At 47.6% G+C, this 26,917-nt stretch overlaps 1 protein-coding gene across 6 annotated transcripts in view; it reads left to right on the top strand.

Moving 5' to 3' along the window:
* Nucleotides 1-2,594: 2,594 nt before the first annotated feature.
* Nucleotides 2,595-26,917, top strand: part of MICAL3 (microtubule associated monooxygenase, calponin and LIM domain containing 3) — a gene marked incomplete at both ends in the record, with an annotated part of 95,746 nt that continues 71,423 nt past the window's right edge. For 4 of the 6 annotated variants that reach the window (XM_084255250.1, XM_084255249.1, XM_084255248.1 and 1 more), the window contains 16 exons: nucleotides 2,595-2,858; nucleotides 4,452-4,659; nucleotides 6,521-6,637; nucleotides 6,910-7,011; nucleotides 7,531-7,686; nucleotides 8,648-8,748; nucleotides 10,898-11,155; nucleotides 11,469-11,584; nucleotides 12,511-12,637; nucleotides 13,269-13,365; nucleotides 15,766-15,913; nucleotides 18,252-18,448; nucleotides 19,891-20,003; nucleotides 20,586-20,648; nucleotides 21,148-21,321; nucleotides 23,251-23,334. In XM_084255250.1, the coding sequence (XP_084111376.1) occupies nucleotides 2,595-2,858; nucleotides 4,452-4,659; nucleotides 6,521-6,637; nucleotides 6,910-7,011; nucleotides 7,531-7,686; nucleotides 8,648-8,748; nucleotides 10,898-11,155; nucleotides 11,469-11,584; nucleotides 12,511-12,637; nucleotides 13,269-13,365; nucleotides 15,766-15,913; nucleotides 18,252-18,448; nucleotides 19,891-20,003; nucleotides 20,586-20,648; nucleotides 21,148-21,321; nucleotides 23,251-23,334 (2,325 nt within the window). The remainder of the gene's footprint in view (nucleotides 2,859-4,451; nucleotides 4,660-6,520; nucleotides 6,638-6,909; nucleotides 7,012-7,530; nucleotides 7,687-8,647; nucleotides 8,749-10,897; nucleotides 11,156-11,468; nucleotides 11,585-12,510; nucleotides 12,638-13,268; nucleotides 13,366-15,765; nucleotides 15,914-18,251; nucleotides 18,449-19,890; nucleotides 20,004-20,585; nucleotides 20,649-21,147; nucleotides 21,322-23,250; nucleotides 23,335-26,917) is intronic. The other 2 variants (XM_084255251.1, XM_084255253.1) reach the window with 1 other exon arrangement.

The following is a 26,917-nucleotide window of genomic DNA, read 5'->3' as shown; positions in this document are numbered from 1 at the left end:
TTTTGATGATTATGGCTTTGTAGTATAGTTTGAAGTCTGGGAGTCTGATGCCTCCATTCCCTTCTTTTTTTTTCAGGAGAGCTTTGGCTAATTCAACTCATCAATCAGTTCAGTAAAGTGGCAGGATACAAAATCAACACGCAAAAGTCAGTAGCCTTCCTATACACAAACAATAAATCTGAAGAAGAAGAAATCAAAAAGACCATCCCTTTTGTTATTGAAACAAAAAAAATCAAATATTTGGGAATAAATCTAACAAAAGAGGTAAAGGACCTATACAAAGAAAACTATAAAACACTGTTAAAAGAAATAGAAGAAGACACAAAGAAATGGAGAGACATCCCCTGCTCATGGATTGGAAGAATAAACATTATTAAAATGGCCATCCTACCAAAAGCAATATACAGATTCAATGCTATTCCAATCAAAATTTCAATGTCATTCTTCAAAGAAATAGAACAATTATTGATGAAATTCATATGGAATCACCAAAAACCCTTTTGCATCTTTCTTTAGCACTTTGGTGACGCTTGTATAGCCAGAAATACGCTGTGGGAACTCAGCTCTTGCTGGTATCCGCGGTAAAATTGGTTTTGTCGTGTTATTTCCCTGGAAGTCAGTTTCCAAGGATCTGTTGTCGGTGGTAAGCGGGGGCTTGCTGTATTGCAGATGAGACACCGGGTGTTTGGGGTAAAGAGTGACCACCCTTGACTCGACCTCAGTGTACTTGGAAGAACATTGTGTCTGTCGACAGAGAAAGCGTTTGGGGAAAATGGTCTTTCCTTATATTCAGTCATTACTTTCATGAGACTTCAGACACATCTTGAGTTGATTTGGTTTAACCTTCCAGTAGTATGCTGAGGTGTGGCAGAAGCAGAAGGTGTTTCACGTGTTTCACACACCAGAAGGGGTTCTGTTGCTCAGTGACTTACCCAGCGTGAGAGCGTCAGGCAGAACATGGGCCTCTTCCATGGCACCTGAGAGTTTATTTTCTCAGCACATCAGTGTGGTAACTCCCACTACCCTGGGTTCACTTGCTCCCACACCCCTTCTTACACAGCGGATCAGCAGCTCCCCTTTCATTTCCCCTTGCCCGGTGACACCGTGTCTGCCACGCTAGGGTTAATTTGTGACAGACCATCCTGACGCGCTCCAGGAGCTGTGACTGCCAGGACTTCCTCAGCGCTCCCCTCACAGAACTCCACACTGGGGGAGCTGTAGAGATCATCCAGCCTCGCCTCCTTGTCCTACACAAGGGAAAATTGAGGCTACTGAGGCAGAGTGAGGCACAGGGTCGCGCAACCAGTGCCTGACACGTGTGGGCTCAAAGCCAAGTTAGTGCTTGTCTCTTACCCTTCTCTGCTTCTCAGTTCTCCCGGGGCTTCGTCTGGTGTCTGGCCCTTTGCCTCCTCCCTCTAAGCAGCGAGGAGCAAGAAAACGCAGAACAGAGACGATGGCACAGCCAGGGGGTGAGCGGATAAAGGACCGCACAGGGGCTGCTCCCGTGTCGGAGCTGTCCAGCAGACGGAGGGTGGAGGGGCGTAGGGTCTGGCCAAGTGCACGGTACGGGCGTCATCATTGCTGTTACCTGGATTTGGGAGCCAAAGGGAGCGGCTGTGAGACCTCCCGCCCTGCCGTGCGCTGCTGTGTGCAGGGGTAGCCCTTTTTCAGACCTTAAGCCCTTGCTGACCTTGAGAGTTCTGCACTTGGTGGCTTGGCGTCTCTGGCCCGTCCCTTCGGTTCTCTGCAGCCCTCACACCTCCGCACCTCACAGGGCTGTGGCGTCTTTCTCTGCCAGCCCCTGCGGGTTGCTGAGCCTCACGCTCTTCTCTTCCCGTGGACTCCCCTGTGGGACCTGCTTTCATAGGCTCAGCCACCACTTCTCTGCTGGCCACTCCCACATCTGGGGCTGAGTCCCCAGTTGTTCCCCTAAGCCCGAGGCCTGCCTCATGAGCATCCCAGACAGTGCAAATGGGATACGGTTCCATCCCCCCTCACAGATAAGTTTTGGTTCCAACTGTTGTCTTGTTCTCCATTCACTCAGGGGCCTGAGCTGCAAACCTGGGGCTTGTGACTCACTCTTGCGTGCCCCTCGCAGGCCTCCCTGTTTTCTGCCTGTTCTTTGTCTTGCCCCTTCTCTGCCTGGCTACCACTCCCCATGGTTCATCTTGCACAAGAACTCCGCCTTACTGCGGTCCAGCAGACGCCTCTCTGTCCCCCATGTCCCTGTGCCTCTCCCTCTCAGGTCACTTAGTCTAGGGCATTTAGCATTCTGTTCACGAGTCTAACAGCCTGTCCTACACTCACAGATAAGATCCTTGAAAGCAGACTCTGTCTTACTCATCTTACCACCTCCAGGAAAGCGGGTGGCGTATTGAAGACAGGCAGTGCCCGGGCGTTGAATGGGTGACGCCAGCACCGAGGAACTCCACTCTGGAAAGGAATTACAGCTGTTGAAAACTGATAGACTTAAGTTTGGATTTGCTGACCATTCTTTCCTCTTTCTCTTTCTTAGATTAATGTGACAGTGTCAGGTGGATCAACAGCTGTCCCAGTGCCTCCTTTGCCTGGGAGGTCGCTGAGCAGAGGGAAGCATGGAGGAGAGTAAGGCCGAGACGACCAATCACGCTCATGTCCTCTTCGACCGGTTTGTGCAGGCCACCACCTGCAAGGGGACCCTCAAGGCCTTCCAAGAGCTCTGCGACCACCTGGAACTGAAACCTAAAGATTACCGCTCCTTCTATCACAAGCTCAAGTCCAAGTTGAACTATTGGAAAGCTAAAGCTCTCTGGGCAAAGTTGGACAAACGGGGCAGCCACAAAGACTACAAAAAGGGAAAAGCGTGCACAAACACCAAGGTAAGGGTTTGACCCCCCTCTGCAGGCCTTGTGGCCAGTGAAAAGGAAGTAGACCCAGGAAAAAGGAGGCAGACAGGGTGAGGACGAGGCAGAGTCCAGCCCCAGCCCGGTACAGAAAGTCAAGCGTGTGCCTAGTGGAAACGTGTGGATCCGGATCCAGTTGCTCTGCTCATTTGATGGACCGTCACGCATATGCAGTGTGTCCCATGTGCCAGACCCGACTCGGGTGGTTCTCATGTGTCACATAGTGAACAATCAGGGTTTCGCCTATTTAGGAACAGCCCTGAAGTCCAGTTGTAGAGGAGGTTTTTTATTTGGCCAAGACTATTTTGAATCTCACCTTAAGAGAACGCAGGTCATTTAGCAAATATTCCAGCCCTGTTCCCATCCTGTCTGAACGTGGCTTTGCGGTGCTTGACGAATCATCTTCACCGGGTCATCATCCCACACTTACTAACCGCTAAGGTATAGATAGTGCTTGCCAACTTGGCTCTCCACCACAGGCCTCAGACTGCTCTCCACCCTGTTCCAAAGGTCTGTTTTTGATAAGAAGGGTGGTGTGAACCAAAGTATTGCTAGAGTTTCTTTTTTTTTCTCTCTCTCTCTCTCTTTCCTTCCTTTTTTATTTTCTTACATCATTACTCATTTTTGTACTATATTTGATTTTTCTCCTCAGATACAGTCCCCATAATTCTCCCACCACCGCAGAGAGTTTCCATGAAACAGATAAGCCTGGGCAAAGGCCTGGGGTGTCCTCCCCTGCACCAGGGGAGATGTCAGGACATGGGGTAGGAGCAGAACATTGCCTGCCTTCTTCCCATGGACGATCACCTCTGTGAGAAGTTTGGGAAAAGCAGGGAAATGAAGTTGCAGCTGATTTTATGACTATAATATTAACGCTCTTTCATGAGTTCTGATTTGCCCAGTCAGTGCATATCTACAGATATGCCTAGTGGGGTTTGCATTTGGGTAGCTATTCATCAGCAAAATTCAAGAAATTCTTTGCTGGTGTATAGATCTTCAAGATCATTTCCCAGGACTTTGCATCCAAAGTTGGTGATTTTAGAACTCTGTTTAGCATACAAAACTTTGACTCTTGAAAGTCAAAGTTGCCTCCAAGTAGTCATTTGAGAAGTAGACCCACTGCAGGCCTCTCAAGCTTGCCTGGCTTGTGTATTTACTAAACTGTGTCTCCTTAGAAATCTGCTTGACTTAGAAGCCTTCCAAAAGGCCTCTCCTCCTGACCAAAGATGAGGTATGATTTTCAAATCATTGTTGACATGATAACCCATGTCAACATGTCATGACCTGCATGCCTTACCAGGCACCCAGGGTGAACATGTGCTTGGTTCAGGCCCAGCCCTCACAATTCAGAGTCTTTTTTTAATCCATAACAATCACTAGCTTTTCTCTCAAGTCATCGCAGGTGTCCTACCATCACCCAGATGGGTTTAAAGATTTCTTGGTGGTAGGAAGAATAGCCCTATTTAGGAATCTCAGGGGATGATGTTTGTGAGATCTTGAAACATTTAAAGAAATGTGAGTTTCCTCAAGAGGTGCTGCCTTTGCCTTGAAAGCCACTGTGTTTTTCAGTGTCTCATCATCGGAGCTGGCCCCTGTGGTCTCCGCACAGCCATTGATTTATCCTTATTGGGAGCCAAGGTGGTCGTCATTGAGAAGCGAGATGCCTTCTCCCGAAACAATGTCTTGCATCTCTGGCCATTCACCATTCATGATCTGCGAGGTCTGGGTGCCAAGAAGTTCTATGGCAAGTTCTGTGCCGGAGCCATTGACCATATCAGTAAGTAAAACCAGCTCTCGTCTTGAACCCACCCCACCCCCTACCTTCTTGTTCAGAAGAAAGAGACAGGCAGATTATCTGAGGAAGTTACACTCTGATATCATTAGTATCTACTATATATTAAAGAAACTCTGCTGGAATCAAAATCATTTCTGTAGCTACAAGTGGGTCTCCAGTGAAGTGAGTGTTGCTTAAGGATTCCTAACTTAGGTCTTGGATTCTAACTGAGCTCTTGCAGTGAGTGGAATAGGCCTCAGGGCCAGGCTAGGGAAGAGACTGCCAACTTGGTCGTTGACCCTGTGGTGGCTGAGCCCAGTGAGGAAGCACAGGCTCACTGTAATGTGATAGACAACTCTATTAAAGGCAGAACAAAATGCTATGGGGCACACTTCTAGGGAAACCACACTTAGAGAAGAACTAGATTTCTAGTTTGGTCATGAGAGGCAAGTCAGTAAATAATGGAATTCCTCTGTTTAGGTGGTTCTTGAGAGGCCTTCCGCCAGGACACACTTGCTGCACTCTTGTCCTCTCCAGGCTAATCTTGGGCCTGTGTTTTCGCAAGCTCCCATAGAGTTAATGCAAACAGTGGTTTTGTTTGCATGACTGCTAAGTGGCCTAGCCAAAAAGCAATTCAGTGTAGACTGTGTCTGTATTATGAAGCTGAAGCCTTGTTTATTGATCATCATTAATGATTCCAGGGAAACCTTTCCAAGGAACTTTCCCCTGAGCTCCCCCAGATATGCCCTGTAAATACATTTCCACTGCAGAAACTTGTGCTGTTCGAAGCTGTTGTGCTAATTTATCAAACATTGGCTGATAGCTGCCACATTCCACTGGCAGAAGAAGGGCTCTGCCCAGCTGCCAGCCTGTAATGTGTAAAGCATCCTAGAACCCATGGCCTGTAGATATAAAGTATGTGCTAGCATGGGATTTAGTGAGTCCTTGGGAGTGTGACTCAGAAAGGTAGTGATTATGGTGGTGAGCTGGGGAAAAAAGCTGCGGTGACTTAGAGGATTTGCATGCACTCCCAGCAATTTAGTCTTGGGCTGCAGGTAAGACTGGTTTTAAGAGAAGACCAAAGGTCAGTAATTCAGTCATTTGTCTGCCTAATATGTGGCATGATTGGTTTTAGATCTGCTAGATCAGGGACTAGATTTTCATCTCAGTGTGCTTGGGGTGCTGCCAGGTTGGGCACCTGATGGGTACTCCCTGGACAGCAAATTAATAAATAAATCTCATTATGATAATGAGCAAGATTTTTCAATCACTTGGAGTTTTAGTTTCTAAAAGACACAAGGTTGGTTAGTTTCTGAAAGACACAGGTTGGTTAGTTTCTAAAAGAAACTAAGGTTGGATTGAGATTTCCCTGTTTCTCCCTATAAGAATGTGTGAAGATCAGTGAGGTAGCAGGATAAAGGAGAGCTTCTGTGGGATCTCAGCAAGCAGTCAGCCCTGCTTAGCACACCAGAAGGCACACCCCTGGTGCCTGTCTTCCGCAGGCTGTGTCAGTGCCATGTCCTAGCAGGATGCGGATCCGGGTAAATAATGGTGGTCCTGGCTGAATCTGGGTAAGATGGACAGGAGAATCCTATTGTCTCAAAGCTTTTGGTTGTTTTGAATACCTAACCCAAGAGGTAGAAGTGGCCTTGTGTGTCTCTAGAATATCTCTTCCACCAAATTGTGTTTTCCTTTAAAAAAGAAAACAAGAAATTCTAGGTTGTACTTGGAAATGTCTCCTCTCCAGGAGGCTTTGAGAATCTGGTCAACTCTGTGTAGCTGGCCAGGTGGGAAGCTGAGCATTGCCTGCCAACTCGTGCCAGCGTGTCAGAGCCCTCACTGGTATCGTCCTTGTGTTCCCCAGGTATCCGTCAGCTTCAATTAATACTTTTGAAAGTAGCTTTGATCCTAGGCATCGAAATCCATGTCAACGTAGAATTCCAAGGACTTGTACAGCCTCCCGAGGACCAGGAAAATGAACGTGAGTTGGGTTACACGTGAGTTGAAGGAGGGGCAAAAGGGCATGGAACGGTTGAGAAGAGATGAGGTGCAGGGAGAAAACTAGAGGAACCAACCTATAGTGGTGGGGAACATTCCCCTGTGAGTTGCCTTCAAGGCTTCTTTCTTTCTGTGGCTTGTACCACATTCTTTTTGACTTGGCCTTGTGCGCTATGCCTACTTGAGTATGTAGCGAGGTCTCAGATATCTGAATGTGGCTAGGGTAATGACCTTCATTTTCACTTTGTTTCCCAGGGATAGGTTGGCGGGCACTGGTGCACCCCAAGACCCACCCTGTGTCAGAATATGAATTTGAAGTGATCATTGGAGGGGATGGCCGTCGGAACACCTTGGAAGGTATACTTACCTCTGCTCTTTTGCCTGGTTCATAGCAGAGTGAAAAGTGGCCCTCGCCCAAGCTGGGATGTGTCTGTCTTCGCTCTCTGTGTCCCCGCTCCTAAGAATCTGCTAGTGTGTGTTCTGCCGACTCTAACTCAATGGCAGGCCCGCTCCCACCTGGCCAACTGGGACTCCAGTTACGTCCTACACAGCACCCTTGTTAGGACACTAGGAGACAAGCTCTACTTTGAGGTTAGCACTGCAAGATTAAATCTAAACATCCATGAACAGGATGGAATCCCTAGTGCTGAGTAATCGCCTGGTTAGTCAGATTTCAAATTGTTAGTGCACGAGGAGCCCTACCCGCCTCCCTTCCTGAATTGTTCTTAGGTAAGTAGGTAGAGAGAGCTACCCTAAAATCTTCCCATCCATTCCTACTCCCACATTCCCTTCTGTCTTCATCAACACTCCCTCTTGCTTGAAGTGATCTTCCTTCTGGCCAACTCTTGCCACCTCTGAACATTTCTTTCCTTCCAGGATTTCGTCGCAAAGAATTTCGTGGCAAACTGGCCATTGCTATCACAGCGAATTTTATTAACCGAAATACAACAGCAGAAGCCAAAGTGGAAGAGATCAGTGGTGTGGCTTTTATATTCAACCAAAAATTTTTCCAGGAACTAAGGGAAGCCACAGGTTGGTGTAGATGCCCCTAAAGCAATGAGGAAGAAATTTAAATAACCTCTTGATTTTTCTCTTGGAGGGCCTGGTAGGGCGGGAGGCATTTGGGATTATTGTGTATCGTCCACCCCTCTACTTTTCTCTTTGCTCCCATATTTTGTCCTTGGCGTAATGCTTCCCAGGCAGCTTATCTCTGCCTCTGGTGTTCCTTGTTCTCGCCGCGGTGACTGGGACGCTCTGGATTTGGTTATTTTCTTATTTGCTCTGAAGTGTCATTTCTGCCTTCTTCTAATCCTCATCATCCCCTTCCTTTACGCTCTGGCCTTATGGGGGTGCTTGGTGCACTGCGCTGTTGGCTGGTAGTCCTCCGGTTTACTCAGCACCTGACTCTAGGCCCCGAGGCCATAGTCTCCCTGAGCCCCACTGTGGGCTCACAGGTAGCCGCGTGCTGGGTAGGAATGAGGTGGTGGTGTGATAGCTTTTGAATAAATGTGCAGGAAATTCCAATGCTCCATTTTCTACAATGTGATTTCTTTCCATTACATCTTTTTTTTTTAGATGAGTAGAATTAAAAAGTCAGTACTTCACTCTAGGTTTCCAGCATCTAGTTGTCTCTCCTGTTCTTCGCTCAGCTTCCTTGAGTGAACTGGCAGAGGTTTTAGCTTGAGAACTAACCCGAATCCTCTTGCTAGAAGTTAGTCTTGTCATCCGCAGATGTCTGCCTACTGCTGATCACCATTAGGGTGACTTGCGTGTCGACTGATCATATTGCAGTGCAAGGGGAAACAAAGCTCTCCTTTTCATCAACTGAATGCAGAAAGTGAGAATCTGGGCTCTGACATCTTTTTTATTTTCTTTTTCTCTACATGGAGTTGTACAACCCCAGTCTCTTTGGACCCACATACAGGCTTTCTGGCTGCCCTAATATCCCTTCATCTCAGCTACTTACATACTCAAGTTTCTTTTCTGGTTGCAGGTATTGATTTGGAGAACATTGTCTACTACAAAGATGACACGCACTATTTCGTGATGACGGCCAAAAAGCAGAGTCTACTAGACAAAGGGGTGATACTCCATGTGAGCAATGGATTTCTTCCAGACCTCTCTCTTGTGCTGTACAGGTTAATGTGATCACCAGGAGAAAGATCGCTATTATCTGATCAGTTCTTCCTGCAAAGGAATGAAAATGAGCACCTAACGCCTCTCCTGAGAGCATACTCTAATGTTATTTAACTTAAAAAAAAAAAATTATTATTGAGAATTTCTAATGTATACAGAAGTGGAGAGAATTATACAAGCCCTCGTGTGCCTGTTACCTAGTTTTAACAATTATGAATACATGGCCAGTATCGTTTCAGCTCCCCAACCCCCTCCCCACTCCTGCCTTTGGATTGTTTCAAAGCAAGTTGCAGATACCATTTCATGCGTAAATACTCAGTTTAGTCTTAGGGACGGTAGTTTGTGGTTATTGTGAATTCCATGTATGCCCTGTTATTGGCTGGATAATGGGTCCTCTTTTGGGAGGGTGTGATGCAGGGAAGGGGGTTGGACTAAGAAGTGATTATTGGTGTTTATGGGAACCTGACGGTGGTTCTGATTTTATTGCAGATTTGGCTCACATAGGTGGGGGTGTGGGAGCACTCTGCCTCAGGGTATGCTTAGACTCCCCCTTATGAGCTAACAATAAGGGCTTCCTGTCCTTAGCCTGGTCCAACTCAGTCCTTGTGACTAACCATGTGACTTTCCCTGAGATAATGATCTGCAATATGGAATCAGACTCATAGTGTGGACGGCTCTGAAAGGAAGGGCTCCTGACAGCGGGTTTCTCAAGTCCTACTGAGCCTGAATATGAGAATTACTGTCCCCATGTGACAAGAAGCCTACTAGGAGGCGCCAGTTGTGCTGACTCAGGCCAATAACAGTTCCCACCAGCCACGCTTAACTGACTCAGGGTGTCCTTTGTCTCTGCAGATGCTGATGAATCAAGTCCCTTTAGCCTGAATTACACTGTTGCCTTATCTGGGAGTGGTGTGGGGGGCGGGCTGATGGGCACGTGGCGAGGCCCAGCCTCCTTTGCACCCCCATACCTTGTATGATTCTCAGTCTCGTGGTCCTTTATATGTAGAAGGAAAAACGGTACAAAGCAATTTGCTCAGCCCTTTCTGCCAAAGCACAAGCAAGAGATATCTGATTGGATGCTTGATAAAATTGATTTGTTAATGATCTGGGGCTGTTATGTTGCTCTCAAAAAGAATAGCAAATGAATTAGCTGGCTTGTCTTAGCATTAAGTTAAGGCTCTAAGCTACCATCTTAGAATTATGGTTACCAATTAAAATTAAGGAGGAACAATCTAGGCTTCAAGACCTGATTTACTTTTCTTTATGTATTGATGGATTTGAGGAGAGCAGGGCCTGCCGTCTGTGTATGCCACTAGGTACTGACCCCACTGTGGCCACTTAGTGCTGAGCAAACGCTATGTCCAGGACCAGCTTGAGTGTTTGTGTTTTTGGCTTTTAACATCTTGTAGTGGTAGCTGGAAGTACCATCAGAGGCTCTTGAAACTTTAGGCCCCACTTCAGGAGAATAAAAACTTGGCTCCGTATGCCAGGAACCTCCGAAACAGAGAAGTTTCTAGTCCTTCTTGTGGAGAGCCCTTTTTCTCTCATCAGTGTTTGTCTTTGTTGGTGGGTTTCTGTGAAGCCTTTCAGAATCTTATGTATTATTTTGAAAACCTTTGATCCACTTTTAGTATATTTTTCCCAGCCTCCTGGACTATCCTTGTTCCCACCTCCATGTCTTTCTGGCACAGAAGCTTTTGGGACCTTGCTATGGGTTTGCTGCCGTAAACAGGGTTGAGTGCCTTCATGCTGTCCCAGTTGTCCAAAGCTATTTGCCACCCAGAAACTAGTGATTGCCAATAATAACGCAAACTGTAAAATGCCTTTCAGATTACAAAATGCCATCGCGTAAATTATTTTATCTGATATTCAGAACTACTCTGCGAGCTGGATTAGACAGGATTGAAGTAGTGACTTACTCCACGTAAGTGAGAAGTCAGGACTGCTCATCTGTGAAGGAGACCTGCTCTTGGGGTGTGAGGAAATGTTAGGGGAAGGGAGTGGCTGGAACCGGCTCTCTTGGCGTGCGTGGTGTGGCTCCGGCCGGTGAGGCCTGTGTCTGGACCGGGGCGTTTCCATCTCAAGCCTCCTCTCTCTCTGGAGACAGGACTATGCCGACACAGAGCTCTTGCTCTCCCGAGAGAATGTGGACCAGGAGGCTCTGCTGAACTACGCCAGGGAGGCGGCCGACTTCTCCACTCAGCAGCAGCTACCGTCCCTGGATTTTGCCATCAATCACTACGGGCAACCCGACGTGGCCATGTTCGACTTCACATGTATGTACGCCTCTGAGAACGCAGCCCTGGTGCGGGAGCAGAATGGACATCAGCTGTTGGTGGCACTGGTTGGGGACAGCCTCCTAGAGGTGAGTATTGTGGAGTCAAGCAGTCTGGGTTGTGGGGTGAACATCTTCCATGTTGTACAGCATCCACGCACCCCGCCACAGAGTCACATTCCGAAGTGGGGGAGACGAGGCTCCAGCCGGGACCCCAGCCTTGCTAAGTAGGCGGGCAGAGGTGCACCGCTGACTTACCTCTCCACCAGTTTGAAGCAGAGAAGCCCGGTGTCTGAACACTTGCCAAGAACAACTCTCAACAGCAAACTCTTTCCTTGTTCCTTAGTTTAGTTTCCCTCTTTTGAAAGGTAATTGAACTATTTGCTTTCTTTCCCCTGTGTAGCCTTTTTGGCCAATGGGAACAGGAATCGCTCGGGGCTTTCTCGCTGCCATGGATTCTGCCTGGATGGTCCGAAGCTGGTCTCTAGGGACAAGCCCCTTGGAAGTCCTGGCCGAGAGGTAACCCGGGCGTCCTTTCTGGGAGAATATGGGGAATAGTGACAAAGGTGTTACTTGTGTGGCAGACTGCAGGTTCGTTCTTCCTTCTTAATTAAAAATATTTTCGGAATTAAGACAGGAAAGGCAAGATACTTATTCTTAAGGTCATAAGGTCACAGAATAAGTATCTGGCCTTTCCTGTCTTAATGAAATTTGTCTGAATCTCTCTGTACCACTGAAGCTTGACACCTGATTCCTCTCTGACAGGTATAGATACATGTAAATAGCAAATTAAGTCCTCTTTTCCTTCAACTAGAAAGACCTCTACTACTGACATCAGCATAGTGGCTGAGGTACACTAACAGAAGAAATCCAAAGTGATTTGAATGCACAGAAACCACTAAAGCTGCTTGTAAACATTTCTCAAACTCCCAAATGTTAGATATTTTGAAATAGATCATCGCAAATGAATTGCACATCCGAGGATTTGCTGGCTGATGAAGAGCAAATGCCTCAGCCAGAAGAACTAGAGAAACAAATTTTCCTTGATAAAAGTGGTGGTTGATAGTGTAAGTCTGCTACTTGAGAGACCCTGGGTAAATTTAGCGGCGAGTTCTTTTCCCATCTGTGATTTTCTTAAACACTACATATTGGCTCACTTGAAAAGACACAACAGTGCACCATTTGCCTTTTAAATCAGTGTGAGACATTTACCCCTACCCCACAGCGATGCTTGTTCTTGCTGATTAGTAGCTCGTCCAGGGCCTGTGGAATTACTGAGCTGGTGAGATTGGAAAGCAAGGGCTGATGTAGTCTTGGAGGAAACCTGTCGAGGAGGAGGATTTCTCATAGCCTTGGGTCGTTGGGGCTTATCAGAAACTAGAAATACTGCCAAAGGTGAGGGAGATGTTGATGGCGCCATGAATGCACCTGGCGTGTCGTTGCAGGGAAAGCATTTATCGGCTGCTGCCTCAGACCACCCCTGAGAATGTGAGTAAAAACTTCAGCCAATACAGCATTGACCCTGTCACCAGATACCCCAATATTAACGTCAACTTCCTCCGGCCAAGCCAGGTAAGAGTTTGCATTGTCTTCATCTGGGCCCATTTTCGGGATACATCTGACTTGAAATATTGAAACTTGTTGATTAATACCAAACAGACACACAGCACTTTTCCATAATCCAAGGACATGTAAAAATGAGATGGTTCACTTGAAAGATAGGAGTAGAAGATATTATGGGTCACTTTTGTACTACCGCGTTCTTCTCAGAATGTCTAAAACCTTATTTCTGTGTCGAGAATGACATTTTCACTAAGCGTAATGATCCCAAAGAGCCCAATAGTTTTGAGAGAGCAGCTCATTCAACATACATTTTTTATTCACTTTTTACCTGAAGTTTGGAAGCCTTAGGCCCGTGTGTTGTGTGTGCTCGGTGCAGAGGCCTCCATGGCTGTTGCTGGACAGCGTAAAGGGTCCGGCAGATGATCCTAGGGACCTTGTGACCAAGGTCTTCTCAGAGTTCAAATGTTCATATGTAAGCCCACCACGTTCTGGAAGGATTGAAAGGCCGTCGACATTGCTTCAGCCTACACGTTGCCCAACCTGCTGGCCCAGTCTTGCATCGTGGTTATTCTGCTCTCACGTGGGTCTTTGTTACTTGGTATTGATTTTCCTTCTCTGTGGCTTCTTACCTTGCTACCAGGTGCGCCATTTATATGATACTGGAGAAACAAAAGATATTCATCTGGAAATGGAGAACCTGGTGAATTCTCGAACTACCCCAAAGCTGACTCGCAACGGTGAGTTTGGTAATGTTTTTTTGAAATGCAGGTAACCTGTTCCAGAAGAACCTCTACTTACCCCAAATTTGATCTCTTGGCCTGCACAACTTTATCTGAGGCGGCGGTTTTTGACTAGCGGTGACTTTGCCCCCCAAGTGACATGTGGTGGTGTCTGAAGGCGTTTTTGACTGCCATGAGCTGGGAGGGTGCTCCCGGCACACAGGGGTGCTGCTGACCTCCTACAGTGCACACGTCAGTGCCCCACGACAAAGAGCTCCCCAGCCAGAAGCATCAGAGATACCAGAGCTGAGAAACCTTGGTTTGAGGTGTGATAGGGCTCAAAGATAAATGAGCTACAGCTGTTGTAGAGAAGTCGCAGAGCACATGGCACACATGACAACTGAGGCTTGTGAGGGTGGCTGCGACCTTGCCAAAAATACGGCTCTTGAAATAAAAAACTGTTTCTTATTTTGTGTGCTTCGAAGGACTCCCGAAGGTTTTTTACGAAGGAGAGTGACGCTTGAGACGAAGTGATGGAAGAAAGGGCCAGGGGCAGGAGGCTGGCAGTGCCCTGCCGTGGTCAGGGTGGCAGCTGACCATGGTGTTGATGCCAGAAGGGAGAAGGCAGTGGAGTGCAGTTAGAACCTCTAGCTCTGGCTGTGGAGCCAGATGCAGCTGGTCCTAGTCCAAGTTTTGCCATTTATGAAGTGAGTGACTTCAACAGGAGGCTTGGCAGCTCTTGAATTTTGGTTTCTTCCTCTATGAAATGAGGGAAGCCGGTCCCTGCCGCGCTCTGTGGTCGTGAGGATTCTGTGATGTGTGTGGTGTGCTTGTTACCAGGCCTGGCATCCTGTGGGCAGTCAGCATGGCAGCCATTATGTCGTTGCCATCATTGGTTGTGTGAAAGAGAGAAGAGTAAGGAGCCGGACTGGGTGGGCATTGGCAGTTTGTTTGCACTGTGAGTCAAGAGACAGGTAGTCTAAATAAGGAAACGGGAGGGTAAACGTTGAGTTCTGTTTGGGATATTTTGAAATGGATGTTGCTATTGGGATAGCGAGGTGGCTGAATGATAACCCAGCAGGCAGTTGAAAACATTTTCGTCTTCTTTCTCTAGGGTGTCCTCTTGAAAGCAGAGAGTGTGTCTTTCTTTGTTCACTGTTGTATTATTTCAGAGCCTGGAATGTTGAGGTTGCCCATAACGTGTGAGGTGGATGGACATGCAGACTGGGGGGACCTTTGAATACAGTTACTTTCTGAAGCCAGGACATTTCCCAGAAGGGATGCTCCATAGTTTCACAAAACATTGTCAGTGAGAGACTTAAATGTATGAGGATTTTTATGACACATGGTTACATTCTCGGATCATTAAGTGACTTAGTGTAAGGCTGAATGTTTTCAGCTGCTTTAGGTAAAGAAGCAAGACTTCCTTGGACACGACAGGAGTTCACCGATTCTCCTGCAGAGCTCTTCTGGTACAATTAAGAAAAAATGCAACAGGCAACCAGAGACCAGAGACATTCTGTAGGGGAGGGAGAGGGAGAGGGATCAAGACAGGGGTGGGAAGAGCACAAGGGACTATGGTGATGGAGCACGGCTGAATTGGTGATTAGATTTCACGGGATATCATACATTGTACAAAAATGAAGGATGATGTAATAAATATATGCTTATAAAAAATATGAACATTAAAAATAACAAAAAAAAAAGAAAAGAAAAAGCAAAATGGATTTTTATAAAGGCCATGTTTTAGAAGACATATCAGTGCGCTGGAAAGCATCCAAATATATGTTTGCATATTCCGTTTTCCAAGATGTGCCAAGACTAGCCAGGGGAGTTTTCTGATCTGGGGTCCCTGGCGGTTCCTGTGTAATCCTATGGAGTTTCTTCACTTGGCAATTTTCTCAATATCTTGGAAAGCACAAGAGGCAGGCTTTGTTGGCTATCGGTTTGATGTGCCGCTGGATAGAATGGAACCTTTTCTAATCTAATCCTCCCAATGTTAGTTGACGGGAAGGAGCTTCCTCAGCCAACTGCCAGGCAAGCTGTCCAGGGAAATCTTAGAACTGTGGCAAGTGCGGGTGACAGGTCAGTAGGTGGCGCTCTTCCGTCTGGTCAGCATCCGTGAGTGCTGCAGGCACGGTGGGCTTCACGAAGGTCCAGGCCAGCCTGGTTGTGACTTGTCATTTTGTTAGGAGGATGGACATTAACTTCATGAATTGGTCTGGGTGAATTTCTTATCTATCCAAAATTCCACTGTTCTAATGCCAGTCACCTTGCTGCTTACTTTGCAAGAGCAGAGAAGACCGTATTGTCCCCGCCTTCTGCAAATTTTCAAACCGGAGATGTGTACCACAGAGAAGATCCTGCATCCATGTGCTTGTCACCACTCTTCCAGTAATGATCTTATTGTTGTTTTAGAGTCCATTGCTCGTTCGAGCAAACTGCTGGGTTGGTGCCAAAGACAGACAGATGGCTACGCAGGGGTAAATGTGACAGATCTCACCATGTCCTGGAAGAGTGGCCTGGCCCTGTGTGCCATTATCCATCGGTATCGGCCTGATCTGATGTAAGTCATTACCAAACTTTGTGTTTCATTTCTATTTCCTAAGGATCTCAGAACTACCCTCTTATCAAAGAGCCCAACTCTGCACTTATTCCTAGAATGAGACACCCAGTAAGAAACTTTCTCTACAAGGCAGGGATTAATTTTGATTTAGTCCATACTTTAACTTCTGTATGCCAAGCATTGTGTAGCTCACCCCAGGAATGATTGGCTGAGTTTTTCAAACCTCAGCCTCACAGCACTCAGAAGGTTAAAAACTGGCTTTTAATACCCACCTGGACCGATTAACTTCACACAGGGAAAACTGTTGATTGGTCCCAGGTTGAAGTCTTTGTTTCAGCCAGCTATCTCTCAAATGCTATTGGTCACAAGGAAAAGCCGGCTAGAACATTTGGCAGCCTGCAAGCAAGTATGTCACTACCAAGAAAACCAAAAAACAACTAACCCTTTCCCGATTGATGACGGTGTGTTGGTAATATCTCTTTGTTAAGGGCTACACATTTTGCAAACATGCTCTGTCAAAACTCAGTTCTCCTTACCCTCCCGTAGCAGCAACATCTCCTCTTTGGGCCATTGTCTACTCACCTGACAATCAGTGCACCAGGCTGGCCTCAGGTCAACTGCAGTGACCTGTGCGCTCAGATTTCCCCCATAAGCTTCCGTTACCATGGAAGCCAAACAGAAAGATTCAGAAACAGAAGCAGAGCTTGCTGATTTATTTTGGCTGCCTGTCCTTTTCTCACTAGGTCCACCTAAGCGCCCGGTTTTTGTGTGTTTGTTTTGTTTTAACGATTACTTTAGGAATCCTAAAAGACACAGTCCTATTTGTATTAACTTCTAAGTGAATGAGGCAAGAGCTAGTAAAAACAGTTCTGCACGGTGTGATTTAGGAATGGGGATTTCTGGTTCTTTTGAATAAAGGCAAGTGACCTGCATTGCTCCTGTCCCTTAGTTCACATGTAGGTGGGAAGGCTGGTAAGAGGTAAGTGAAAGCAGACTTATTCACCCCCACCAAAAAGCAGGAGGTGGGGGGCACTTGCAGAGGAGGGAGAGCAGCATAACATAGATTATGCAAAATGGCACAGATGTGCTTTAGAAGGCAACTCATTTCTATCCCAAAGAAAAGCCGGTGGGGAACTTGAAGGCAGAAGCAACAAAAGGGAATCCAGTAGGTAGGCAGAGGCGCCACATTCTTGTCAGAACAGATGGAAGCCTGTTGGGAGAAGGTCTAGGGAATATTCTCGTGGCAGAACACAAAACAGCGAGTAGGTCATCTGGCGCAGTTTAGACGACCATGACTTCATCCGGGACGAGGCCTCTGTGGCTTCATACACTTAATCTACAGAGAAAAGGAATTTAAAAAACAAACAACTGCTGTGGAGTCATAGGTTAACCAAAAAAATAAGGCCTGGTTCATTAATCTGAAATCATCTCAAGAGAATCTGTTGCTCTTACTTGGCTAAATACAAGGAGCTAGAAACAGTGGGAAATGTTTGTTAATCACGATATTTGGGAAAACTCAGGAAATTCAGCAATGGAAAAATCTTTTTAGGAAGGTCTTGGAATTTCCCTTGGACTAGAAGGCTGAGTAAGAGTTACCAGAGCTGATTAGTATGTCAGGTCCAAAGGGCATGGTGGGTGATCGCCCTAGGCCTGTAGAAGCAGTCTGCTCCAAATAAGATTTATAGCACTTTTGGGCCTCCCTGGTGGCGCAGGTGGTTGAGTACAGCACCGTGAAGCTGTCCACAGCCTCTGCAGTGCGGGTTCACTCCTGGCCGGCCATGGAGAAACCCACATGGCGCAGCAGACCTCTCCTGTCTCGTCCGCTGCTCCCCTGAGCAGTGTATTTCGTCAGTCTGCCTGTTCTGTTCCCCCCTCTCTCTCTCCGGTGAATCCTCCCACCCTCCCACGCATCTGGCCTGTACCCCGGTTCTTGTATAAAAATAAATAAATCTTAAAAAAAAAAAGATTTACAGCATTTTTGAACATTAGTTTTATATGGAACAAAAGAATACATTTTAAGATCATTCCTATTTTTGAGCTTATGTTTTATTTAATTGTTGTTGTTAAAGAAATTTGTACTATTGGGAAAATGAGGGATTTTTTCCTCTACGGGTCGATCTTTAATCATTTCTTCTCCTGGAGGATGAGTTACACTTCCTTAGTAAACGGAAGGAGACTGAGAAGTGAGATAAAAAGGTTTGTGCTCAGATTTCAGTCACACCCGACACCTAGGTCTGAGCCGAAAGCCTGGTAAATGCCGGTGACTCCAGGATGTCATGTTTTCTGGCTTGGCAACAAGCAGTCCATCTTGATACATTTTTTCCATCCTGTTTCTCAGAGACTTCGATTCTTTGGATGAGCAAAATGTGGAGAAGAATAACCAGCTGGCCTTTGACATTGCTGAGAAGGAGCTGGGCATTTCTCCCATCATGACAGGCAAAGAGATGGCCTCCGTGGGGCAGCCTGACACGCTCTCCATGGTGATGTACCTGACTCAGTTCTACGAGATGTTCAAGGACTCTCTTCCCTCCAGCGGTGAGCACCCGGGGTAGCGCCAGTACCCCTGCCCCGTCTCGTTGCTTCCTTCCCTCCCTGTCAGTTGCTGCCACCAAGAGCAGACCTGTGCTTCCTCTGTGCTTGCTGGTCGGCCAGGGGCGAGTCCCTGCAGCCTGACTCTGTCGGTTTCCCCTTCCCTGCAGCCTGCCACTCATTCTCTCCCTCATATTCTCACGAAATCTAGAAATATGCAAATATCATTTCTACTAAAAATTATTTTCCTTGACTGTACCACCTCTTCATATTCCATTGCTCAGACCCAGCCGTTTTGAAAAAATGGCTCATGCTGGGGTCTGCCTTGGCTTCCTGGCACCTGGCATCCCATCCCCACTTCTGTTTTTTCTGTTGCCTAAGTGGTTCCCCATAGTCCTGAGGAACCCCAAATCCATACATGCTTATTTTCTCACTACTTGTGCCTTCTGCACTGCTCAGCACCACGGAATGGTCTCCTTTTTCTTGAAATTCTACCCCCTCCCCTGGCTTCTGATACACCGCCCCAGTCGCCCCATTCTCCTTGTTCTGTAACTGCCCCCTCTCTGGCTTTTCCTTCTTCTCCTTCTTCTTAAAGTTTACCAAAAATCTTTCCTTGGCCCTCAACCTGCTGCTACAAAAAACATTTCTCTTGTCCTTTATTGTCCCATGGAGGAAGCTTAGCATCATGCTTAAGAAGGTTGAGCATGGTACCTGGCCTGGATTTACATCCCAGAACTCCCACTTGTTCAATCTTAGACAAGTTATTAATGTCCTGTGACTCAGTTTCCCCAGCTGTAAAATAAGGATAACATATGTAGTTAGACTGTGATATCCTGACAATGTTTGCAAACAAAACATGCTAGTATTACATTACTAGTTCTGATTTATATTTTGAAATTAGTAATGTTGCCAGTAAAACTTGGGGTCCACAGAGTCTGTGCCACCATTCTCCAGTGTCTTCCGGCCCACTTGCTCTTAGAGATGTCTGTAGCTTTTCATGATTAGCTACACAGTTCTTAAAACAGAAATCTACCAAATCAATAGACCCAGTCAGAGAGGGTTCCCCAGTGTGAGGCTGAGTGTGTGCATGGGTGACCTGTGTTCCATACTCCCCTCCTCCCAATTTCTTTCTCTCCCTGAAATTTCTATTCCAAAGGTGAGGCTTCAGCACTCTGCTTTAACTAATATTCACAGGTGGGGTCCAACTTGGGAGAATCAAGTTGGGGGTGAGGGGGTTGTTACTAAAGTGCATTGGGGAAAAGAGTTGATTTTTATTTATGCACATAGAAAAGAAGAGGGTCAGTGTCAGCACCCAAGTCACATTTCCTCTGTGGGATCTCCTACTGAGATCTGTGTGTTCTTACTGGAGTGGGTGAACCATCAGACATGAGGCTTGTTCTGGTCAGTGCTTTGAGGTCCCTCCAAAAAATATTTCTTCTTCTTCACAGATGCCTTGGAACTGAATGCTGAGGAGAAAGCAGTCCTGATAGCCAGCACTAAATCCCCCATCTCCTTCCTAAGTAAACTGGGACAGACCATCTCTCGGAAGCGGTCTCCCAAGGTAAATGAAGAACGTGTTTGTTGATTGCAATATAAATCGGCAGAGAACTCTTAAGTTTTAGGTATGCCACATAATGGCTTGATAGGTGCATATTTTGTGACATGCTCACCACAGTAAGTCTAGATAACATACTTCACCACACATAGTTACAAATTTTTTTTAAAGATTTATTTATTTATGCATACAAGAGCCGGCGCACAGGCCAGAGATGGGGGCGGTGAGAGGATTCACCAGAGACAGAGTGGGGAACAGAACAGGCAGACTAAGTGAAATACACTGCTGAGGGGAGCAGCGGGCGAGGCAGGAGAGGCCTGCCACACCATGCGTGTTGCTCCCTGGCCGGCCAGAGATCGAACTCATGCTGCAGTGGTTGCTACTGCTTTACAGTGCGGTGCTCAACCCCCTGCGCCACCAGGGAGGCCCCACAAAATTTTTTTCTTATGAGAACTTGTAAGATCTACTCTCTTCGTAACTTCCAACTATGCAATGTAGTGTTATTTTGGAGGAGTCCTTTTTACCAGTTGCAAAGCCAATGGCAAGATATAGTGACTCCTAATGCAGGCTTCTCCTTTCTTGCTACAGGATAAGAAGGAAAAGGACTTGGATGGTGCTGGAAAGAGAAGAAAGACCAGTCAATCAGAAGAGGTAAGAATTACCTGTGACTTGCTAGAATGGTTATATTAATAATTGCCTTTTTTCACTGAAATCCTTAATTTCCAGATCGCTTTTGCTAGATCTTTCCATTTTCATCTTTTATGAGAATTTTTGTAGGCGGGTACTTTTTCTGAGGCCTTTTGCCTTCATTTAATGTTTTGGAGGACATTTGAGGGACACACACACACACACACACACACACACACACACGGGCTCTCCTGCCTCTTTGGAATCACACAGTTGGCAGGCAGTGGCTTCCTGGTGTATGACAACACCAGCCTAATTCTAAGTGTCTTCCTATACAGTCCCTGCACTGAAGTCTGGCTGACTCCATCTTGAGATTAGAACTTTAACAGTGTTGTTAAGTTCAGACTAAAGCAACAATACCAGCCACTGTGGCAGACACTGACTGGCGTTTGAGGGGAGGGTGTCTGTTGAGCGGACAGGTTCTCTAACAGAAGCTGGTTCTTCGGTGGTCCCTGTTCATCAGGAGGACGCGCCCCGAGCCTGCAGAGGGGGACGGCCCACGCTGGTGAGCACCCTGACAGACAGGAGGATGGACGCGGCCCTCGGCAACCAGAACAAAGTGAAGTACATGGCAACCCAGCTGCTGGCCAAATTTGAAGAGAACGCCCCTCCTCAGTCCACTGGCATGCGGAGACAGGTAAGCCCATCTGATGCCCTAGCCCCCGGGCGTGGTCAGGCCATATTCAAGGGGGGGTATTTCCATGTGTATGGGATGGGCTGGTCATACCCAAGACTCGAGGGCTTAGACTGTGTCTGGTTTTCCCCTCGCCTGCCTGGCAGACAAGAGCAGGTCATAAGCGCCTCATAAGCTTTCAGAGATGCCTCCTTCCACCAGTCAGGTCCAGCGTGTCTGTATCCCCAAATCATAGGGATTTAAATTATTTAGGTCTGTATCTGTGTCTCTGTACACACGTCTGTGCCCACATATATACATACATACATACATACATACATACATACATACATATGTGCTTAAATTAGAAAAGTACGTACTTACTGAGGAAAATGCTGAAAAGTATAAAAAAATTATCTAACATACCTCTAATCCTTTTAATATTTCTCTATTTCTTCTGGTAGGTATTTTTTTAGTGCATTCTTATCTTCATAGTTGAGGTCATTCTTAATAATACACTTTTCTGCCTTTTTTATGTAACTTTGGCATATGTCCATGTTGTCCTAAACTCTTCACAGGCATCTTCCAAAATGTGTGTCTGCTGTGCTTTTCTTGTTCTTTTTTTTGTTTGTTTGTTAAATTAAGGCAACATTGGTTTAGAGCCCTGTGTGGGACCCAAAGGTACACTGTGCTTGTCTTACCCCTCCCTTTGTTTGTTCTTCTTCCTTCCTGAGGATTACAGAGATAAACGGTCTTGTGCTAAAGTTTCTTCCATGTGTTCCAGATGATCTTCCTAGTCTGTCCTTGAACTAGGTTAAGAGTGTGAACATTTTAAAGATTCTTCATGGCTGTAGACTTGCATCCCCATGAGTCAAGGCTAAGCTGCTGGGTGGGAGCATTTTAGGTGTGTGGTGACTCTTGTCTGTTTGTTTGCTTGTGTAGAGGTCATGAAGGCTTCTTGTGTGAGAAGGTGCCCGGGACTGGTATCCTCGCTCCTCTGAGTTTCTTGTCAAACCCCCTGGTGACCTGAAGAGAGTATCTGGAGGAGAAAAGCTCATTCTTGTCCTGCTTTTCTCTCTTCATCCTCTCCATACGCATCAACCATTGTTCCTCTACACCGTGGAGGGGGAGGGAGGCTGACTGTGCTTAGAGTCTGGCCGTAGTTAACTTTTTTTTTTTTAAGACTTATTTATTTATTTATTCATACAAGAGCCGGGGTACAGGCCAGATGCGTGGGAGGGTGAGAGAATTCACCATAGACAGCGGGGAACAGAACAGGCAGACTGACGAAATACACTGCTGAGGGGAGCAGCGGGTGAGACAGGAAAGGTCTGCTCACCATGTGGGACCCTCGTCAGCCGGCCGGGATCGAACCGGCGCTGCAGAGGCTGTGGACAGCTTCAAAGAACAGCGCTCAACCGCCTGCGCCACCAGGGGAGGCCCCCGTAGTTAACTACTCACATCTCATCCTTGATTATTAATTTTCGCCTCTAGTCATTTCATGCTGTGGCTCACAAAAAAAAGATGATCATATATGTTGCTGAGCACTTGGGGTTACCTGTTGGTTCTCATAGCCCCAGGTTCTGCTCCCCACCCCTCAAGCCAGGAAATCTGGTGTGCTCTCCATCCTAGGATGTTTGCCTGCAAGAGAAGGTTGTTCTCCTTGTTTTGAATGGAGAGATTTTAGGCTCAGAGGATTGAGATGGGGAAAGGATAATGAGACAATAATTAGTTTCTATTTCCCTACTTTTCTCTTGCATTTGCTTTTGTTTTGGGGGGCTGCGTTGTTTCCTTTGTAACTTTCTAGGAATTGATTCTGTCTCCCCCACTCCCAGCTCATAGATGTGTGCCCTCCATGAGCACCTTCTCCGTGTCTTCTCCTCTATTAATGTATTTTATTTTGTTTTGTCTCTATGTCCTGTCCCCCACCCACGCTTGACCCGTGTGTCCCAGCCGACACAAGAGCGTGGGGTCAGCCAGCCGTCCTGCTGCCTACCTGGGCAGGGTCGCCCTGCTCCCACCCCCCAGTGGAAACAGGTAAAGGAATTGCTCACAGGGGCCAGATGGGTGCTGCCCCCCTCCCCCAGTGCCTTCTCACCCCACTTCTCCATCTGCGCCTGCACTTTGACTCCAGGCTCACGGAGCAGAAAGTCCCTGTGCCCACCGAGTGGTGACTCAGGAGGGCACGAGACAGTGCTAACTGGCCTGTCTGACTTGTCTGACTCCGTGGGCTTTGGGAAGCCAGTTCAAAGGGCGGGCTGTCCATTTGGTGTTGCTGAAGCCTTGTGCTGTCCTGTCCCGGTACCACTGTCTTTGGGTTTTGCTATCATGACCTTTTGTTCCAAGTTGACTGTTTCCTAGTGTGTCCTGACTACCACTGGAGGGAGAATCTGAGTTTGTAAAGTCTGAGAATTTGAGCAGTAGAGCCTTTCATGTTAAACAGGGAAGTGGCATCCAAGAAATAGTCTTTTTTTTTTTTTTTAATTTTCTTCTTCAGCCAAGACAGCAGAAGGGATGGTTTATATGGTACACGTGTTACGTTCAGCCAGCTGAAAACAGAACTAGTCCAGAATGTCACAGGTCCAGGGCAAAGGATCAAAAGGGACTGGTTTTGGTACGAGCAAGGTGGGTCTCTCAAAGGTGTTCGCAGTGATCGGATGGTGTTGGATGTTCTAGATTCACTGAGACAAAGTGCTAGACAGTAGCCTGCAGTCCAACAATTTGTACCAGCATCTCTGGCCTCCGGCTTTCCTTATTTCTGCTTCTGTGGCTTCATGGGTGTTACTAGTTTACTTGGACCTCTGCCTCATCTTTCTTCTTTCGCGCTTCAGCCTGCGCGTTCGCTTCTTCCTCCACTGGGCTCTTATGGCACGGAGGCTTCGAGGAAGATGGCGCTAAGGCCAAGAGACCAAGAAATCGTCTTGAACTATGATTTTTATGTGCCTCAAAGCCCAAAGATGATCACAGATACAGTCTTGGTGTTTGTCTACATTACTCTTTCTAGAAATTTTCACCATAGCCTTGGCAGGATCTCCTGGAAAGCTCTCTCCCCGAAGCGGTATGGAATCAGACAGAAAGGAAGCAGGAACAGCCCCCGTCAGAGGGGCAGGGACCTCCACCATGTTCCCTCCCTTGTCACACGAGCCAGTTCCTGCTCTAGTCAGTGCTGCCGGGATGCGCTCTCCCGTGCTTTGGCTTCATTTAAGACGGACGTTCTAAGAGGCCGGATGAGCTGACCTTGATCCGCTCCTGTGCTGTAGAGTGACAGCGCTGGATGGGAGGGCTGGGGAGTGGCCGTGGGTTTTATCGGATTTATATTCAGGGCAAAATGTTCTTTTAATAACCACATTAAAGTGAGGGCCCGTGACGCTGAGAGACACTGGGAGAAATGTCTAAACTCATGACACAAGCCAAGTTGCCACTTTCTTGGCCTGGGGAGGTCTTCCAGGGCGGGGGAAACCCTCACAGAAATTTACTTCCATTTGCCCTTTGCCTTGGAGTCTAGTTGAAGACATGTTGAGCCTTTGTTAAAGGAGAAGGTGAACTCTAAGCTGGATTCTCCAAACTCTGGACTCTCATATTCATGAAAGCCTCCTGAATAGGAGGAGCCGGGGGAAGGGAAGTCAGCTGAACCGTGCAGATGAGAACAAATGGTTTCCACAGCCTGGGTCTGGGGCGGCTCTGGTTGGTGTTGCTGGGAAGTCTCAGGCCATCAGTATGAGCTGAGGAGCCTGGCTAAGCCGAGGCCTCTGTCCTGGAAGCTGGCACGTCGGCTCCTCCCTCACTGAGCTGTTCTGAAGGGGTGTCAGGAGCTCGTGTTCTCCTGTCTGTGAAGGGCCTGGTGTCCCCCAGCCTGGGGTTGGCTAACTTGTAATCCGTGATCACAGTCCCTGACGTGGGACACCACTGGGGTCCCCAGGCAGCAGGAGCCACCCTCCAGGGCAGACCTGGCTTCTGCAGAGGGGGCACCGGAGATTGGGAAGAGCAGCTGGGTAGTGAGCGTTGGTAAGTAGGAGTCTGAGCAATGAAGTCCTGCTCAAGTTTGTGCGCTTCATGCTGTGTGGGGCTGGGAAGTGTAAATTCACTTGGCTGCAGGGAGGCACTGCTGGGAAAGACCTGTGGCTCGCAGTGAAGTGATATTTGCGTAGAACCTTCTCCCCTCACTGAGTCAGGGAAGGATGAGTCTTGGCCTTTGTCTCTCTAGAGGCAGGCATTGGGTGCAGGGCCAGGTGCTGCAGAAGCCAGGGGCTCTGATGGTGCCCTGGGCCCCTCTGCCTCTGATGCACCCGGACTGCTGGCCCTTTTGTGTCCCCTTAGGAGTCGGGGGTTGAGCAGCAGCACCTCCTCATGACTCACTTTGTGCTTCCCTTGAAGTGGTTTAGACTGAGGCGGGAAGGTGTGAAAGCGCCAAGCACAGCTGGGTTGGTGCAGAGACCAATTTCGACTTAGGTCATAGTATGGAAGACGGACATGAATAACAACTCTGCTTGCCCGTGACTGCTCCTCTTTGCCTTCCCGTGTCAACATTGGCTCTTCTCTTCCCTTCTTCACCCTTTTGCCTTTGATTTCAGAAACGCTTCCTGCAGGCAAGCTGCACATTAGCCAACTTTGGTTTGGCAGTAGATTGTCGTGTGAGGGTGGAACAAATAGGAGCCCTTTCCTGGCTTCACTTTATCTTCTTCCCAGACTCTGCCCAGTGCTGCCCTGCACACTCTGGGCATTGTGACACTGAGGCTCATCCTGCCCCAGAACATGGTTGTTTCTTTTTTTTTTTTAAGATTTATTTTATTTATACACGAACTCGGGTACAGGCCAGATGTGCGGGAGGGTGAGAGGATTCACCAGAGACAGAGCGGGGAACAGAAGAGGCAGAAGGACCAAAATAAACTGCTGAGGGGAGCAGCGGGTGAGACAGGAGAGGTCTGCTCGCCATGTGGGGATCGAACCGGCACTCCGGAGGCTGCAGACAGCTTCACAGCGCTGCGCTCAACTGCCTGCACCACCATGGAGGCCCCAGAAGGTGGTTGTTTCTTAATCACTTACTGCAGTTCTCTAAGTCATGGACAGACTCACAGGAAGGGAACCCCATGGAGAGGCCCAGCGGGGAACAGTCCCTGGGCATATGCATGGCATCCACCTAGTGTCATTTTCTATCCTCTGTCCTGTCCTTTCTTGTATCTCCTTGGTAGTTTTCTGGAACTTTCTGAGTGCGTGTGAGGGGACTGAGAAGAGAGGCGCAGAGGCAGGATGTTGTCATGGGGGAGGGTGAGAGCAGTGCCTTCCTGCATTAAGGGGTGGTCTCCACAGTCCCCCCAGATGGTCGGCCCTTGTGCCTGTTCTACTTACCACCATGTCCACTCTTTCTGTCCCCCAACTTCCTTGATAAAGACAACAAAGAAGGACACGCCGTGATCCCTGGCATTTAGAAAGCGCTGCATGACAAGCTCAGCTGCAGACACCACGTGTGATCTGCACCTCACAGGGTGCATCCTCCATGGAGGCCAGGGTGGATCCTGCCACCCGCTCTGATGACTCTGTGATTGGCTGTTGAGGATGGAGGGCCAAGCAAGGGACCTCTGGGAGGCCTTTGGCAAATGCCTTCCGGACCTTCTGGTACCAA

The sequence above is a fragment of the Talpa europaea genome, assembly GCF_964194135.1.
Source record: "Talpa europaea genome assembly, chromosome: 15".
NCBI classification, from domain to species: domain Eukaryota; kingdom Metazoa; phylum Chordata; class Mammalia; order Eulipotyphla; family Talpidae; genus Talpa; species Talpa europaea.
This window is presented reverse-complemented; position numbering and strand designations above follow the sequence as displayed.